The following is an 18,629-nucleotide window of genomic DNA, read 5'->3' as shown; positions in this document are numbered from 1 at the left end:
GTTTCTAAGCTAAGGATTACTAATTCTTAAAAATTTTTGTGGAAGTATAACTTGTATACAGAAATGTGCACAAATTATTAACATACAGCTCTATAAATTCTCAAAAGGCAAATACTGCTATGTATCCAAAACCTAAATGAAGAAACAGAACATCTCTATATCTCAGAAGCCCCCCTTTTTTTAATATAAATTTATTTATTTTAATTGGAGGTTAATTACTTTACAATAATGTATTGGTTTTGCCATACATCATCATGAATCTTCCACAGGTATACACGTGTTCCCCATCCTAAACCCCACCTCCCTTCTCCTTCCCCATACCATCCCTCTGGGTTGTCCCAGTGCACCAGCCCCAAACATCAAACCTGGACTGGCGACTCATTTCATATATGATATTATACATGTTTCAATGCCATTCTCCCAAATCATCCCACCCTCTCCCTCTCCCAGGGTCCAAAAGTCTATTCTATACATCTGTGTCTCTTCTGCTGTCTCGCATACAGGGTTATCATTACCATCTTTCTAAATTCCATATATATGCATTAGTATACTGTATTGGTGTTTTTCTTTCTGGCTCACTCCACTCTGTATAATAGGTCGTTTCATCCACCTCATTAGAACTGATTCAAATGTATTCTTTTTAATGGCTGAGTAATACTCCATTGTGTATATGTACCACAGCTTTCTTATCCATTCGTCTGCTGATGGACATCTAGGTTGCTTCCATGTCCTGGCTATTATAAACAGTGCTGTGATGAACGTTGGGGTACACATGTCTCTTTCAATTCTGGTTTCCTCTGTGTGTACGCCCAGCAGTGGGATTGCTGGGTCATAAGGCAGTTCTCTTTCCAGTTTTTTAAGGAATCTTCACACTGTTCTCCATAGTGGCTGTACTAGTTTGCATTCCCACCAACAGTATAAGAGGGTTCCCTTTTCTCCACCCCTCTCCAGCATTTATTGCTTGTAGACTTTTGGATCACAGCCATTCTGACTGGCGTGAAATGGTACCTCATTGATTTGCATTTCTCTGATAATGAGTGATGTTGAGCATCTTTTCATGTGTTTGTTAGCCATCTGTATGTTTTCTTTGGAGAAATGTCTGTTTAGTTCTTTGGCCGGTAAATTTCCATACTCATTCTATGAGGCCACCATCACCCTAATACCAAAACCTGACAAAGATGCCACAAAAAAAGAAAACTACAGGCCAATATCACTGATGAACATAGATGTAAAAATCCTTAACAAAATTCTAGCAATCAGAATCCAACAACACATTAAAAAGATCATACACCGGCCGGGACTGTGTGAGGAGATGAAGCCGGCGGTGGACGAGATGTTTCCCGAGGGCGCGGGGCCGTATGTGGACCTGGACGAGGCAGGAGGCAGCACCGGGCTCCTGATGGACTTGGCAGCCAATGAAAAGGCAGTTCACGCAGACTTTTTTAACGATTTTGAAGATCTCTTTGACAATGATGATATCCAGTGAGGTGTGTCCAGCGGTGCGTCTGGCCAAGCTTCGCCACGTGGTGGTGTGGTGGGGCTCCTTAAAGGACAGTTTCAGGTGGTTCCAGAGAACTTGTGGGAATCGCTAAAATTTAGATGATTAGCCAAGAAAGAGAAGAAGGTTTTAGCCATCTGGAGGAGGCCTGTTAAACTCTTGAATGTTGCCAGCTTTTGTCCTTAACTTCAGTTAAAATAAAGTGATGTTATTTCTTGCAGGGTGAAAAAAAAAAAGATCATACACCATGACCAAGTGGGCTTTATACCAGGGATGCAAGGATTCTTCAATATCCGCAAGTCAATCAATGTAATACACCACATTAACAAATTGAAAAATAAAAGCCATATGATCATCTCAATAGATGCAGAGAAAGCCTTTGACAAAATTCAACATCCATTTATGATAAAAACTGTCCAGAAAGCAGGAATAGAAGGAACATACCTCAACATAATAAAAGCTATATATGACAAACCCACAGCAAACGTTATCCTCAATGGTGAAAAATTGAAATCATGTCCCCTAAAGTCAGGAACAAGACAAGGGTGCCCACTTTCACCACTACTATTCAACATAGTTTTGGAAGTTTTGGCCACAGCCATCAGAGCAGAAAAAGAAATAAAAGGAATCCAAATTGGAAAAGAAGAAGTAAAACTCTCACTGTTTGTAGATGACCCTCTACATAGAAAACCCTAAAGACTCTACCAGAAAATTACTAGAGCTAATCAATGAATATAGTAAAGTTGCAGGATATAAAATCAACACACAGAAATCCCTTGCATTCCTATACACTAATAATAAGAAAATAGAGAAATTAAGGAAACAATTCCATTCACCATTGCAACGAAAAGAATAAAACACTTAGGAATATATCTACCTAAAGAAACAAAAGACCTATATATAGAAAACTATAAAACACTGGTGAAAGAAATCAAAGAGGACACTAATAGATGGAGAAATATATCATGTTCATGGATCAGAAGAATCAATATAGTGAAAATAAGTATACTATCCAAAGCAATCTATAGATTCAATGCAATCCCTATCAAGCTACCTAGGGTATTTTTCACAGAGCTAGAACAAATAATTTCACAATTTGTATAGAAATACAAAAAACCCTGAATAGACAAAGCAATCTTGAGAAAGAAGAATGCAACTGGAGGAATCAACCTGCCTGACTTCAGGCTCTACTACAAAGCCACAGTCATCAAGACAGTATGGTACTGGCACAAAGACAGAAATATAGATCAATGGAACAAATAGAAAGCCTGGAGATAAATCCATGCACCTATGGACACCTTATCTTTGACAAAGGAGGCAAGCATATACAATGGATTAAAGACAATCTCTTTAACAAGTGGTGCTGGAAAAACTGGTCAACCACTTGTAAAAGAATGAAACTAGAATACTTTCTGACACCATACACAAAAATAAACTCAAAATGGATTAAAGATCTAAACATAAGACCAGAAACTATAAAACTCCTAGAGGAGAACATAGGCAAAACACTCTCCAACATAAATCACAGCAGGATCCTCTATGACCCACCTCCCAGAATATTGGAAATAAAAGCAAAAATAAACAAATTGGACCTAATTAAACTTAAAAGCTTCTGCACAACAAAGGAAACTATAAGCAAGGTGAAAAGACAGCCTCAGAATGGGAGAAAATAATAGCAAATGAAGCAACTGACAAACAACTAATCTCAAAAATATACAGAAGCCCCCTTTTGACCCATTCCAGTCACTAATGGCTCAAGACCAATCCCTGTTCATAGATTAAAGGCATCTGTTAATTTTTCTTATTTTTTAACTCAACATATATGGAATTAGAAGTATGAATTCTTTTATGTCTGGTTTCTTCCACTTAATGTTATATTTATGATATTCATCCTTATTGTCATATGTAGTCACAGGTTATTATTCTCATTGTTGGATAGTGGATTATGTAAGTTCATCATGAACTATTTATCTATGCTATTATTGGTGGACATTTGAATTGTTCCAGATTTTTAGCTATTACAAATAGTGCTGTTCTGATTATTCTTGTATGTGTCTTTTGGTGAACATATGTATTTCTAGAAATGTAATTGCTAATCATAAGGTACACATATGTTCAACTTTGGCAGATATTGCCAAACAATTTTCCAAAGTATTGATAGTTGTACTGATTTACACCCCCATGAGCAATGAATGCAAGTTCCAGTTGCTCATAGTTTCATTAGCACTTAGTGTTGTCTATCTTCTTCATTTTAGCCATTTTGGTAGATGTGTACAGATATCATGTTGTACTTTTCATTTGCATTTTCCTATTGGTTAGTGAATTGAGTATCTTTTCATATATTTATTAGCCATTTGAATATTTTAGGGACTCAAAGATTTTTCCTGGTTATTAAAGTAATATGTGTTAATTGAAGAAGGTTTAGCAAATACAGAAAGGAATTATGGTAAATTTGTACTATGTCAATCTAGCTAAATTTTAAACTTAGCTCTAGCTAAATTTTAAACTATGTTTTTCAGAATTGCTTTCCTTGTCTGGTTCTGGGCTAGGATTAGCCACAAACACATTTGCATAAACTCAGAAGGTCTGTGTAGAATCAGGTGCTGTCATAATTCAAACACATTCTCACATCTGCTGGCTTACCTTGTTAGCCCCAGGTAGCCATTAGGCCCACAGTTCCTTCAGTTCCCACTAAATCTCATGTGAAGCTTTTTCAACTCCTGGGCCCAGTGTGTGTTGAGCTCTATGACAAAGGACCCAGTAAGAGATTGACAGAGCTTCCAATTCACCCTTGTGAGCACCATATATATATTTTTTTCCAAATTTGCTTTGCCTTTGCTCTCCCACAGTTCACATCTAGCTACTCTTCCTGACCACCTGCCCTCCTAACTTCAAGCCCAGCACCAGAAGCATACTCTACAGTCACACACAAGTTGTTTAACCAGCTCCCACAATTGCAAAATGTCAAGTCATTATAATAAACTCATTCTATGACATTCCTAGTAGTGTCTCTGACTAAACACTGGCTGATACAGACATTAAGAAAAAAACTAAATCCACCTGTAATCCCATACCCAGGGAGGACCTCTGTCAACATCTCAGTGTGTGTTCTTCTTGCCTGGAATATTTTAACTGAAGAGAACAAACCCCAGAGACATTAAGGATTCCTCAGGGTTTGGCTAGCTGATGGCTCAGCCTGGCCTTGAGAAGGCTGTTTTTGTCCCTGCTAATCTGGTGTTGCTTCCACTGCGTCTCAGAACCCCTTGAAAGCATTAGTTGCCCAGTCATGTCCTACTCTTTGCAACCATGGACTATAGCCCACTAGGCTCCTCTGTTCATGGAATTCTCCAGGCAAGAATACTGGAGTGGGTTGCCATGTCCTTCTCCAGGGGATCTTCCTGACCCAGGGATCAAACCTGGGTCCCCCGTATTACAGGCAGATTCTTTATCAGAACCTGTTAATAACCACTTACTCCTCCAGCTTTCCTAGGGGCCTCCTAGCTCTGAGCACAAACTCTGAGCCTGTGAGAGGAGCTTTTGAACACATTTCCCTGTGTTTTGAAGCCACCTGCTTTTATAGTTTCCCCATTTTGTTCCGATTGCAGGAGTTCTACCTTCCTGTTCCTCTTAAGAAAAAAAACAGTCTTCTGAGACTAGTCATTCTGTGTCATCTCCATCTGGAGAACTGACCAAGAAGTGATGGCCACCAGGGGGCCAGAGAGAGCCCAAAGGCCTCCCCCTCCTGCCAAACACAGCTCCCCAGATGTCAGTTAGAGATGTAGTCCTTTGATTTAAGCATTACTATCTTGAGTTCTCTTTTAAAACATAAGCACTCCTGAGAGAGGGTGCACCTGAAATCCTTAATTCTTCAGAATGAATTATTCCCCAGATGGTGAGTATTGGTATCATAAAAGCTTTGGTGAAGAACAGGCTGGTCAGAGAAGAGCCAAGGGAATGAGAAGTCAAAGACAAACTTTCCCTCCTTTGCAGTTTGTCCAAGGGCCTCCTGGGCTCTAAATTCTACAAGAACAAGAGTCAGTAGGGCTTTCCTGCTCAAGCCTGAAGCTTAGGCTTGCACTTTACTCCTTACCCGGAGGGCGGACTCACCAAGAGGACAGATTTGCTTCCCTGAGGAGAACAGAACCAGAGAGAAGCAACTAGAGGCAAAGAGCAACGCAGAAACTAATGATGATCAGAAGAAACTGGCGACACCCTCTCGCCCAGCATGACAGTTTTGCCTGGCTGGTTTCTTAAACAGGAACAAAAAGGGGATGTTGTGGTAAAGGTTTCTTGCTTTGTTTTGTTTTCTCTTCCAACGGCTATAGATAGTGTTGGCCTCTTTCCCTGTTTGCTCATGACACCACCTTCCTAAGTAGAGGGGACAGTTACCCCATAGGTTGATGGCTGAGCTGAGACCCACAGCCTGGAAGGGAGTCCCCAGCCCAAAGTGCAGGAGTGCCCAGGGGTAACTTTATCCTGGCAGAGCTACACAAGGAACTGAGTGTTTAGAATAACTTCAAGAAAGTCGTAGGCGTTTCCTCTGTCAGGGAAACAAGAAACCACAGGGAGATAATGGATAGCTATATTCAGGTCACAGATTATCAGCTGCCACTGCTGCTTCCTGTTCAGAACTCGATGAAGCATCTTTCTAGTCACTAGAGCCTCATGGGTTCTGCGAGCATGACAACATTCAGTGTTGTTAGGGCTTGGGAGCACTGCCTGGGGATCTGGCACAATCCAGTGGTGAAACTGTTTTTTGAGGGGTGAGGCTTCAGGGGCCTGTTCCTGGTTGGGTAAGTGGTGGATGAGGAAGCAACAGTGAGAATAACTTTTGCCAAACTCTTAGTTTTTTTTCCAGGCTCTTGGACTAAGAGAGTTTTGTGCATCATCTCATTCCACTCTTAAAACCACCTTAAGCAAAGAAGAGTTAGCAAGGATGTGGAATTAACCCTTTGTACACTGTTGGTGGTAATGCAAAATGGTATAGCCACTAATGGAAAGCAGTGTCAAAATTTCTCAACATTTAAAAGGGAACTGCTGTACGATCTAGCAATCCCACTCCTGGGTAGCTATCTAAAAGAATTAAAATCAGTATCTTGAAGAGATATTAGCACTCCCATGCTCACCCAACACTGTTCACAGTAGTCAAGTTGTGGAAACAATCTAAATGTGTATTAAAGGATAAATGGATTAGGAATATGTGGTATATATATGTACAATGAAATATTAGTAAGCCTTAAAAAAAAGGAAATCCTAAAAATATGCTACAACATGGTGGAGCCTTGAGGTCATTGTACCAGTGGTACCCAGCCTTTTTGGTACCAGGGGCTGACCTCATGGAAGACAACTTTTCCATGGACCAAGGGCGGGGAGGGGTTTGGTCTTGGGATGATTCAAGTGCGTTACATTTATTGTGTTCCTATGAGAATCTAATGCCACCACTGGTCTGACAGGAGGCAGAGCTCAGCCAGTAATGGGGAGTGGGCGTGACAAGCAATGCAGAGTGACTGTAAATACAGATGAAACTTCACTTTCTCATCCACCACTCACCTCACCTCCTGCTGTGCAGCCCAGTTCCTAACTGGCCACAGGCCAGGGTCCTTGGGGGTTGGGGACCCCTGCATTATACTAAAGGAAATAAGTCAGTTACAGAAGGACAAATACTATATGATTTTACTAATATAAGGAATTTAAATAGTCAAATTCACAGAAGCCAAAAGCAGAACATTGGTTGCCAAGGGAGAGAGAGAAATGAAGAGTTGCTAATCAATAGGTTTAAAGCTTCAGGAGTACAAAATGAATAAGTTCTACATCTGTTATATAGTGTTGTGACTGTAACTATATTATACTTTACACCTAAAAATCTCTTAAGAGAGTAGATCTCATATTAAGTGCTCTAATCACAGTAAAATAAAAATGTAAGAACCACCTTGTGTGAGAAGTACTATTGTTATCCCCATGTTATGGTTGAGACAAGGGAGTCATAAGTGTTAGCTAACTTGCCCAGAAGCCACAGTGGTAGAACTGGGAACTAGAATCAAGCCTTAAATTCTCTGTCTCTCTCTGTCTCTGTCATCTATCTGTCTCTTTCTCACATACACACATGCACAGAATACTTTATTACACTGTCACTTATATATACTTAACATGCATACACCTATGTGGCTGCCACCCAGATCAAGATTAAAACACTTTCATCCCTCTCACACTTTCCCTCATGTCGCTTTCCAGCAGATACCCATGCCCCATACATTTCAAGTAACCAGTAATCTGACTTCTATTCTCATAGATTTGGTTTATCTATTCTTGAACTCATATTAATAAAATCATGGTCTTGTATCTGGCTTCTTTTGCTCAACATAGTATGTCTAGGGTTTGTCCACGTTATCATTTGTATCAGCAGTTTCTTCCTTTTTATTGCTGAATAGGATATGATTTTATGAATATACCATTCAGTTTATTTATTTACCAACTTGTTGATGAACATTTACATTGTTTCTAGTTTTAGGTCATTTTGAATAATACTGTCATGAACACTTTTCTTAGGTAGGAATGTATTTAATTTTATTAAATAACTGCCAAATCATTAGTTGCTCCACATTCTTGTCAACACATGGAATTGTCAGTCTTTTCATTTTGCCATTAGAGTGAATGTGAGAATTAGCTGTTTCTGATTCCAGAGCCTACACAGCATCACCAAGCTCTGGATCTGAGCTACTGCTACATCCATGACTCTGGCTTCGGTGGGAACAAGAGGCCTAAGTACCACTTTCTTACATGCTGGCAGCAAGAGCGGAAAGTGGCTCCCCAGGACAGCTAGGTTCCAGGAAGCTGTCTCCTCCGTCGTTTCCAAGGGGTACCCAGCAACTTCCAGACTGAGTGTCCATGTGTCCTTTTCCAGGAAAATCCCTCTAGAAAGCTCTCCTACAGCTTCTGGTACAAGGATGTGCCAAGTGTGTGGTCACTGTGGCCAGACCCTACTGTGAGGTCGGCCCTGTTCTTCTTTGCTAACAAACTGGAGTGGTTCAAGCCAGAACATCAGAAGGCTCTCAAGGATAGGACCTGGCCCAGGAAGCCCTGTAGTCTGAAGCATGGAAGCCCTAGAACTATGATGCAGCTTGGCCTCCTACCCTAATGTGGCCTTGGGCATGTCATTTCTGTGACACAGTTTACTCAACTATTAAATGGGACGACAATGCCAGCTCTATAGCTCACACAATTTCTTCAAAGGCTTCTTATTTTCTGAGGGTGTCTTTCTCTGGCCCGTCTTCTCCCCATATCCCCTGTATTTCCACCATGCTGATCCAGTTAATATTTATGAGCAAGATAGCCTCTTAGACTTCTCTAGATTTTTATAAAAGGTGTTTTCATGTAAGATATCCTCTTTATCTGGAATACCCTTCCTCACCTTGTCCAACTGGCAAACACCTCCTCGTTCTTTAAGATTCAGCAGAAGTAGCATATCCTCTCTGAAACCCTCCCTGGCCATTCTATGGCTCTCCTGGCAGATGGGGGCCTGCCTAATACTTGGCATTATATATCCTCTCACACCACATTGCTTTTTAAAAAATTGATTAATTAATTTCACTGCTCCAGGTCTTAGTTATGGCATATGGGATCTAGTTCCCTGTCCAAGCATCGAACCCTAGCCCTCTATATTTGGAGCACAGTCTTAGCCACTGGACTACCAAGGAAGTCCCCACATTGCTTTCTTGTGAGTCTTCTCCACTAAACCATGAGCTCCTTAAGAAGAAAATGTTTTAGGGAATTTCCTGGTGGTTCAGTGGTTGGGGCTCCATGCTCTCACTATGAAGGGCCTGGGTTTGATTCCTGGTCAGGGAACTAAAATCCCACAATCTGGATAAGAATCTGCCTGCCAATTCAGGGGACACAGGTCCAATCCCTGGTCTGGAAAGATTCCACATGCCAAGGAATAACTAAGCCTGAGTGCGACAGCTGCTGAAGCCTGCACACACAGAGCCTGTGCTCCACCACAAAAGGAGCACCACAGTGAGAAGCCTGTGCACCCAGCTAGAGAGCAGCCCCCATTCTCTACAACTAGAGAAAGCCCATGTAGAGCAGCAAAGACCCAGCACAGGCATAAATAAATATATAAATATAGCAGTGTGTACATGTCCGAAAAATCCCATAGCCCAGTTTAAAAATGGGCAAAGGATTGAATAGACATTTCCCTGAAGGAGACATACAAATGACCAATAAGAATATGAAAAGATACTCATCATCATTAAATATTAGGGAAGTGTAAATCAAAGCTAAAAAATGACATACTACTTCCCCCTACTAGAATGGCCAAATTAAAAAAAGAGAAGAAAAATTTCTAGCACTGGGTCAAGCTGATAGTGTTTGCTCAGTAAATATTTTCTGAATGAATGAATAAATCTTAATTGAAAAGGAAGTATGGAATAGTGAAAAAAAAAAAGGAACTTAACCCTTCATTTTATATATATTTATATATATATATGTGCTGCTGCTGCTAAGTCGCTTCAGTCGTGTCCCACTCTGTGCGATCCCATAGACGGCAGCCCACCAGGCTCCGCCATCCCTGGGATTCTCCAGGCAAGAACACTGGAGTGGGTTGCCATTGCCTTCTCCAATGCATGAAAGTGAAAAGTGAAAGTGAAGTCACTCAGTCGTGTCTGACTCTTAGCGACCCCATGGACTGCAGCCTACCAGGCTCCTCCGTCCGTGGGATTTTCTAGGCAAGAGTACTGGAGGGGAGTGCCATATATATATATATATGTGTGTGTGTGTGTGTGTGTGTGTGTGTGTGTGTCTCAGATGGTAAAGCATCTGCCTACAATGCAGGAGACCCAGGTTCGATCCCTGGGTCGGGAAGTTCCCCTGGAGAAGGAAATGGCAACCCACTCCAGTTTTCTTGCCTGGAAAATCCCATGGAGGAGGAGCCCGGTAGGCTACAGTCCATGGGGTCACAAAGAGTTGAACACGACTGAGCGACTTCACTTCACTTCACTTCATAGATATAGAGAGAAATAGATGCAAATTGCAAAATATTCAAGCAATAAAAGTAGAGGTTTCCTCTAATCCACCCCATACCCAGGGATAGCTCTGTAAGCAGTTTGCTCTGAGACCCTTTTCTCACACAAAATTTTCCCAGGTTTTCTGCCTGTCTTTTACTTATTATATCATGAGCACCCTTTGGTAATTTTTTAAAAATATTATTCAAACAGAGATTGAAAGAACAAGTCTTAGACTTGGTAAATAGATCAGGGAGAGGAACTTACAGACTGAGTTTTATTTTCCATTCAGCCCTCTGAAAATCCTAAAAATTCCCATATTCATTCATTCCTTCATTCATTTTAATTACAAAACTCACATCTGTGCACTGTAACATTCAGACAATGCAGAACTGTATAAATAAAAACATAAATGTCTTCCATATATGTGTGTACACAATTTTTAAAAAGAAAAGACTGTCCTATATGTCTTGTGTAGCTAGCATTTTCCACCTAATAGCTTATGGGCATCTTTCTACATCAGTAAATATGTATCTACCCACACTTTTCATGCTTGCATAGTATTCCATTAAATGATGTACCATAATTTAGATATTCTCTACCTTCTGCTAATACAGTGTATCTGTTCAGTAAACACTTATCGAGCGCCAGTGGGAAAGATTAAGCAACACTGTGGACCTTGTGACAACAGGTTTATCCCAGGATACAGTGGGACGCGCAGAGTGAAAGGCCTGTATTTGATAGCACCACTCACAGCATCAAGGGTGTATCTAGGAAGTGTGACTTGAAAAGGCCAGCTGCCCAGCTGCCTCTTCCTCCCACACAAGCCTTGCATTTCATTGGCTAGAACAAGGCGGATCCAGGAGCCCCAGAGGGACCTTCTGGAACATGAGCTGAATGGAACAAGCACTGTTTGCTTTAGATGAAGAAATTGGTTTTACAGAAAAAAACAGGAAATTTCTTTCATACTTTAATTCCTAAAATAGAATAAATATTCTGGGATATGCAGGGATTTGGGGAATTTGGTTAACTTTGTGAAGTAAATTTGATGTGTATATTGAATCTGACAATCTCTACGTGAGCTGTTACACACTTCTCAAAAAGGCTTGTGTTGAATGTTCATGTAATTATAGAATGGAGGGATGAAAGCACCTTTAAGCATTGCTGGTCTCAAGGATACAGGAAATGGAAACTTCCTGCTCTGTTAGGGAGACTGATCAGGCAGCCTAGAAGAACAAGCATGGCCTGGTTCAGTCTTCCTCTCAGCCCCACTTCCAGATTTTCTCCCCAACACTGGCCGTGGTGTTCCTCCAACTCAGCCCGCTATCCACCTCAAGCCCTCCACATAGGCCTTCACCTTTTCTGGAAGGCTCCTTCTCCCTCAATCGTCTCCCAGACCCTCACTCTTCCTAATGTATTCCTATTTATCTTTTAATTATCAGCTTGATGACGCCTGTCTCTGAATCCTCAGTATAAAGTAGATTCCTCCATCTATATTCTCCAACAGCCTTTTCTTTTCCTTCGGAGAAGTTACAATTGCAGTAATATATTGGTTTGTGTGGTTGTTTGTTCAGTGACAACAGTCCTCTACTAGAAACTGTATCTGTTTTAATTCATAGCTGAATTCCTAGGGTCTGATACAAAATAATACCCAATAAATACTTGTTGAATGAACAAATGCTTTTAGAAGGAAATCTCTTCCAACACTGTAAATATGCAATTCACATTTACAGGGAAAATATTTCTCCCCCAGAAATAGCAAGACTGCACAAGAGGTATATGCAAGTGTTGGTGTGGATGCATTTGTATTAGCAGAGGCTTAGAAAATGCTTGCCGCGTGCTTGTTTTTGCTGTTGGTGTTTGGTTGCTACACTATGGTACAACATTCAGTGGAACAGCATGTAACCATTCAAAGGAATGAATGGTTTACTGAATGAATTATTTACTGATATGAAAAATGTCAAGGAAGAGATGAATAGGTGGAGCACAAAGGATTTTTAGGTCAATGAAATTACTCTGTATGGTATGAAAAACATACGGACATGTAAACATAATGACATGTGTACACATCATTGTACACTTGTCAAAACCCACAGGCTCATTGATCGTAACAAATGTGCCACTCTGGTGAGGGGTGTTAATACTGGGTGTGTGGATGGGGCTAGGGAGCATATGGGAAATCTCTACCTTCCACTCAATTTCATTGTGAATTTAAAACTTTTGTTTAAACAGTCTATTTTTGAAAAAGTTCCTGAGCCATATATCGGGAGATTTCTTTTTTATTTACACATTTATGCTTTCTGAATTTATTACAGTGCACATATATTGATTACTTTTGTAATAAAAAAAATACTAAAGATCAGAAAAGAAAGAAACACTATCAGTCTATACATACAGTCCACTCTCTGCATCTCCAAGTCCAGTATCAGGCAGAATGTGAACATGCTCAGAGCTCTCTGACCACCAATAAGAGCATCAGTGCTTCTCCCTAAACACTGGCAGGACCACACATTTTCACTGACAACCTCACAGAAGGAGAAGAAAGCTGCTCATCTGCTAGAGATTTGCTCAAACCAGGCCCTGGGAGAGCAGGGGCCTGGGACCTAATGCGGGTTGGAATCTATGCAAGACATGCAAGGAAGTTTCTGAGTGTGGCACCCTGTTCTTTTGGTAGACCCAGATGAGGTTTTTTTCTCATAATTATGGCATTTATGTAAAACATAGAGAGAATACAAAAAGGTATAAAGAAAAAAATCAATAAGCTATACACATCCACATCCTAGTTATAATATGATCTAGAGGTAATAATATTTTGGTGTAAATTCTTCCAAATTTTAAAATTGATACATATATAAACATGTATGCATGTTGTTATGGTGTTGTGCTCAGTTGCTCAGTCATGTCCAAATCTTTGCAACCCCCTGGACTGTAGCCTGCCAGGCTCCTATGGAATTTTCCAGGCAAGAAAACTGGAGTAGGTTGCCGTCTCCTACTCCAGGGAATCTTCCCAATCCAGGAACTGAACCTGCATCTCCTGCATTGGCAGGCAGATTCTTTAGCACTGTGCCACCTGGGAAGCCCCAGGTGATATGATGTATGCACGCATCTTAGATATAATATATACCTGATTGCTATATTTACTTATTTCCATTTCCTTTTAAGTGTCTTTGGACTGGAGCTTTAACTTAAAAATTTTTTTTTATTTTGGAATAATTTTAGATTTACAAAAAATTTGCAAAGACAGAATTCCTGTCTAAACTTCACTCAGCTTGCCCTAATACATTATAGACACTTAACAATGGTCCATTTGTCAAAACTAAGAAATTAACATTAGTACTATACTATTAACCTAAATTCAGACGTTCTAGTTTTATGAGTTTTTGCACTTCCGTCCTTCTTATATCCTAGGATAGTACATTGCTTTGGGACAAAAAAGTTTTCACAAATTTCACCTGCTTCTTAAGTCTGCTCCTTTTTTTTCCCCACACATATCACTAGCCTGGGGTCACAGTGCCTTCCTTCGTTTTTCTATCACCTTGCTTTCAGGCCAATCATTTGCTGTCCTTTTGTTCTTCTCCATTGCCTGCCTTTAGGAACCTCAGATATGAGATCTCTGGAAGGACTCCTTTCGTAAAACAAATCCTGCTCACTCTGAGCAGGTTGATTCCAGGAACCAGAGAATTCCCATCAGGAGACATGTCACCCAAGATAAGATTAGATCCATTGTGTTCTCGCTTCCCTCAATGTACATCTTCCCTTTCCAACTGTAATTTTATCCCATGACTTCCTTGGGCATGTCACTTGGGGGCCTAAGCCTTTACCTCCCTTCTCATTCATACAATTCCTGGGTCACCTTAAAGTGCCTCTAAGATGCCTGAGGAATTTTGTTAACAATCCTTGTGGTCTTTCACTTGAAATGTCTATCCAGACTTTATACAACCACCAGCTATCCTTAGAGGAAGCTCCAGATGCCCCTTATTTTTGACAGTCTGTATGAAAAGTTTTGACAGTACTTTTTTTTTTTTGTCTCTGGAACAGAAAGTTGGACAAATCTCTTCAGCTGATGGTACGTCATTTCATCATTAGTAAGTAAGTGCTTCTCTGTTGGAGAAGGCAATGGCAGCCCACTCCAGTACTCTTGCCTGGAAAATCCCATGGATGCAGGAGCCTCGTAGGCTGCAGTCCATGGGGTTGCTAAGAGTCGGACACAACTGAGCACCTTCACTTTCTCTTTTCACTTTCATGCACTGGAGAAGGAAATGGCGGCCCACTCCAATGTTCTTGCCTGGAGAATCCCAGGGACAGGGGAGCCTGGTGGGCTGCCGTCTATGAGGTCACACAGGGTTGGACACAACTGAAGTGACTTAGCAGCAGCAGCCTCTCTTTTATTTTATTTTTTTCCTATTCATTCTCCTAACCATTTATTTTTCTCCCCACCCCATAAGGGGCACTTACTATAATATGTGTAATGTATATCCACTGGTATATAGGTATTCCTAAAAGATACATAGTGCTCTTTTGTGGGGAGATATGTCTTCAGTCTACGTAAATGATACTGTACCATAGATTTTATTGTATTTCTTCTTTCCATGACTCATGATTTTAAGATTGCTGTGTGGCTCCAGGTACCTCTGGTTCATTGTGTCTGGTGTCTACACAGTGCATCCACACATTTCACTGCTCCATCTCTCTGATGATGACACCCAGGTTTGCCTCTTTAAACGATTCACTGATGAATACATTTGTTTATGTTCCATTATGGGCTTGTTTGAGAGTTTGGGGGAGCAATATACCCGAGAGTGGGATCTCTGGCTCTCAGGGCATAGCATATTTAAACTGATGGAAAAGAGTCAGATGGCTTCTAGAACGGTCTACAAGTTTATACTCCACCACCACCATTTCCCTTTTTCCCACATTCTTGCCAACACTTGGTAAGTGATACATGACTTGCCTAATTTTTGCTAATCTAATGATAAAGTGATATTATGTTTTAATTTGCTTCACTCAGAATGCTTCTAAGGTTGAACATCTCTTTACACACTTGCTAGCTTTTCTAATTTCCCTTCTATGATTTTCTAGTCTGTCCATTGCTTACTTTTCCATTGGATGTCTGGTCTCTTTTCTTGTTAATCTTTGGGAGTTTTCTGTACATTGGAGATAGTAATCCTGAGTCTGAATAGATCTGACTCCTAGATACAGACTACTCTAGAAATGGGCTTGTTTTCGGTTATTCCAGATATGCTCTTCCTCTTTACTGTCCACTGATAAAAACCAACCACCCTCTTGTGGTTGAACCATCATCTCTGCCTTGTGCAGTCCACAACCCTGATAAGGCCCTGTGCCATCAAGCAGCCCAGGCTGACCTGGGCATGTGAGTAGAGGAGGGGCATCATTTCAGGAACCTCTTAACTTCCCCATGGCCTTGAGGGGTTAGCTCTGCAGCAGCTCTCACCAGCCCTGCGCATGTGTGTGTTCCAAGTCACTTGAGTTGTATTCAACTCTTTGTGACCCTATGGACTGCGACCTGCCAGGCTTCTCTGTCCATGGGATTCTCCAGGCAGGAATACTGGAGTGGGTTGCCATGCCCTCCTCCAGGGGATCTTTCCCACCCAGGGATCAAACCTGCGTCTCTTATGTCTACCTGCACTAGGAGGTGGGTTCTTTACTGCTAGCGTCACCTGGCAAGCCCCCTCGGCAGCCCTGGATAATAAACAAAGAAAGAGAAAGAGGAAAGAACTGGGGGAAGCTGCTACCACCAGCAACTTAAGGGCCCAAAGTTCACACACAAGTGTTCTTAGACCAGATAAAACTAAGCAGCTTTGTCTGCAGTATAAAGTTTCCATCTGCACTGTTAAATGAGAAACAGAGTCGAGGGGAAAGCAAGCTATCGAGATATAAACCGCTTTACTCATGATGACAACAGCCTCTGTCTGTTTGAAGTGAGCCTTTGCCAGACCTAAAAGACTCTGTTTTCTCAATAACCTAATACCAGCTTCTGTCACTAGCCACGGCAGCTGCAATAAGCTGTGGGCTTCCGTGTGCTATTTTTATTCCCAGCACTCACTGGGACTCACTTGGTCACCAGTAGGTTCAAAGAAGCGATCGGAGGCCTGAATGTTACCATCTACCTCACAGGAATAAATGCTATGTGCCTAAGAAGGATTTTCATTAACTGCCTGGGTAAGGCTACTGCTTGCCCTCAAAACAAGGTCCTTTAGTAAAAGCTTCATCAGAGAACTCAGCTGTGGCCAGAGGCCTCTGGAGGACTTCCTGTTCTCTCTCTTTGAATCAAAGAGGTCATGACCCAACCCTGCTGCATAGAGGAGAATGGCTGCCCTTTTCAGAGAGGCCAGGCCCTTTGTGGTCACCATATGCAGCCAGGGCTCAGAAAAGGAGAAACTGAGTCAGGAATCCCCACTCAGCAACAGAGCATTTCTCTCCCTGGGCTCAGCCATCTTGCCTTCTTATCTAAACTTGCCTCCCATCCTCAGCACCGCTAACAGAACAGTCTGTTCCAACAAAGCATGGTATAAACAGCCTTGAAGTCTTTGGATCTTATCTTCTTAATATGAGCACCAATGTCCTCACACTGCCCACCAGAGCATCCCACCCAACTTCCCAACCAGGGTTCTGAGTGCCACTCCATTCTCGGTCGCCTTTCACCCCCAGCCCAGCAGAGGCCGCTAGAGTGATGCAGATGAAGCCAGAGTTGGCAGGAGCCATGAAAGGAGGGCCCAGGAGCTGGCAGAATATCCTGTCCGCTAGAAGCTGAATCCCAGCACACAGCTGGGAAGACTCCCTGAGCCTCCTGCCTGGGGCTCCCCTTATCCTTCTCAAAGGTGAAGAAGCACCAGACTGTTTCCATTTTGTTATTTTAAAATGTTTACTACTTCCATTTTTATGGATCCTGATATGTTTTTTAATTGCCAAAAAATAGTTACTAAATTGTAACCTATTTCAAATGTTTATACTTAGCAAATTAAAGCTTATGGCTCCCCCAGACACACACACACACACACACATACATACGAATATATGATGTAGCATGTGCTTAGCTGCTTAGTCATGTCCAACTCTTTGCGACCAGGCTCCTCTGTCGTGGGGATTCTCCAGGCAAGAATACTGGAGTGGGTTGCCATGCCCTCCTCCAGGGGATCTTCCCAACCCAGGGATCGAACCCAGGTCTTCCTCATTGCAGGTAGATTCTTTACTGTCTGAGCCACCAGGGAAGCCAGTGGTGCAATTGACAAACCATATGAAAATAATAATAGTTTACAGCACTCCTGGAGATAGTGAAGGACTGGGAAGCCTGGAGTGCTGTAGTTCATGGGGTCATAAAGAGTTGGACATGACTTAGCAACTGAACAACAATAAGAAGAAAGGTCCATTCATCAAAACTAAGAAATTAACATTTATACTAGTAACCTAAATTCAGACATTATTCAGGTTTTAAGAACTTTTTCTGGCCTAGGTGGTTGGTCTGGTAATGGGACAAGTTTGGGATGCGTGCTTTCTGCTAATCTCGGTGAATGAGGCTCCTCATTGGATATGCAACCCCACACATTTAAGGTCGGTATTTGAGACCCTTCATAAATGTGAGGCCCTAGCTAAATGGCCCTCTGATTCACTGTCTCCTCTCCACCTCCAACCACCATGGACCAAGCCATAGCGAAATATTACACCAAGTGCAGAGTAGATAAAAGAGGAAAGTGAGGAGGGTTCAAGAGTTACTGGTCTCCCTCCTCAAGCTCCCAACCTTCACCCTCAGTGGAGAAATGCTCTCAGTTGGCTGGAGGAACATAGCTGGCTAAGGAGGGGAAGGCTCCTCTGTATCGGCTGTCCCATTCCAAAGTCTCTACTCTGGTCCACTATTCCCTCCCCTTAGGCCCCAAAGCCTTTTCCTGTGTTTGTGTTGTTTTTGTCAGAGCAGGAAGTCTTCCTGGAAATCTTCCAGAAATCCAACATCCTCCTCCTTACCCAGGGGACATTGGCCTTAGGTGTGCAGCCTACTCCGCCCACCCCCACCTCAGCTCTGGGCTGGGATGATGATGCCAGAGCAAGGGGAAGCCTTCTTCCCAAGGACCCAGCATCAGCCCTGGGCCTGCCTTTCTCCCTCAGCAACACTCAGAACAATA

At 41.9% G+C, this 18,629-nt stretch overlaps 1 protein-coding gene across 1 annotated transcript; it reads left to right on the top strand.

Annotated features, from left to right (window-relative positions):
* Nucleotides 1-1,304: 1,304 nt before the first annotated feature.
* LOC101121062 (COP9 signalosome complex subunit 9) lies at nucleotides 1,305-1,718 on the top strand. Its single transcript, XM_004021479.4, has one exon. The coding sequence runs from the start codon at nucleotides 1,313-1,315 to the stop codon at nucleotides 1,484-1,486; it is 174 nt and encodes a 57-aa protein (XP_004021528.4). The 5' UTR covers nucleotides 1,305-1,312; the 3' UTR covers nucleotides 1,487-1,718.
* The last annotated feature ends 16,911 nt before the right edge of the window (nucleotides 1,719-18,629 follow it).

The sequence above is a fragment of the Ovis aries genome, chromosome 25, assembly GCF_016772045.2.
Source record: "Ovis aries strain OAR_USU_Benz2616 breed Rambouillet chromosome 25, ARS-UI_Ramb_v3.0, whole genome shotgun sequence".
Lineage (NCBI taxonomy): Eukaryota > Metazoa > Chordata > Mammalia > Artiodactyla > Bovidae > Ovis > Ovis aries.
The sequence above is the reverse complement of the archived record's forward strand: the minus strand, read 5'-3'. Positions and strand labels throughout refer to the sequence as shown.

Coding starts and splice junctions, on each gene's coding strand:
- LOC101121062 (XM_004021479.4), top strand. CDS start 1,313: ATGAAGCCGGCGGTGGACGAGATGTTTCCCGAGGGCGCGGGGCCGTAT.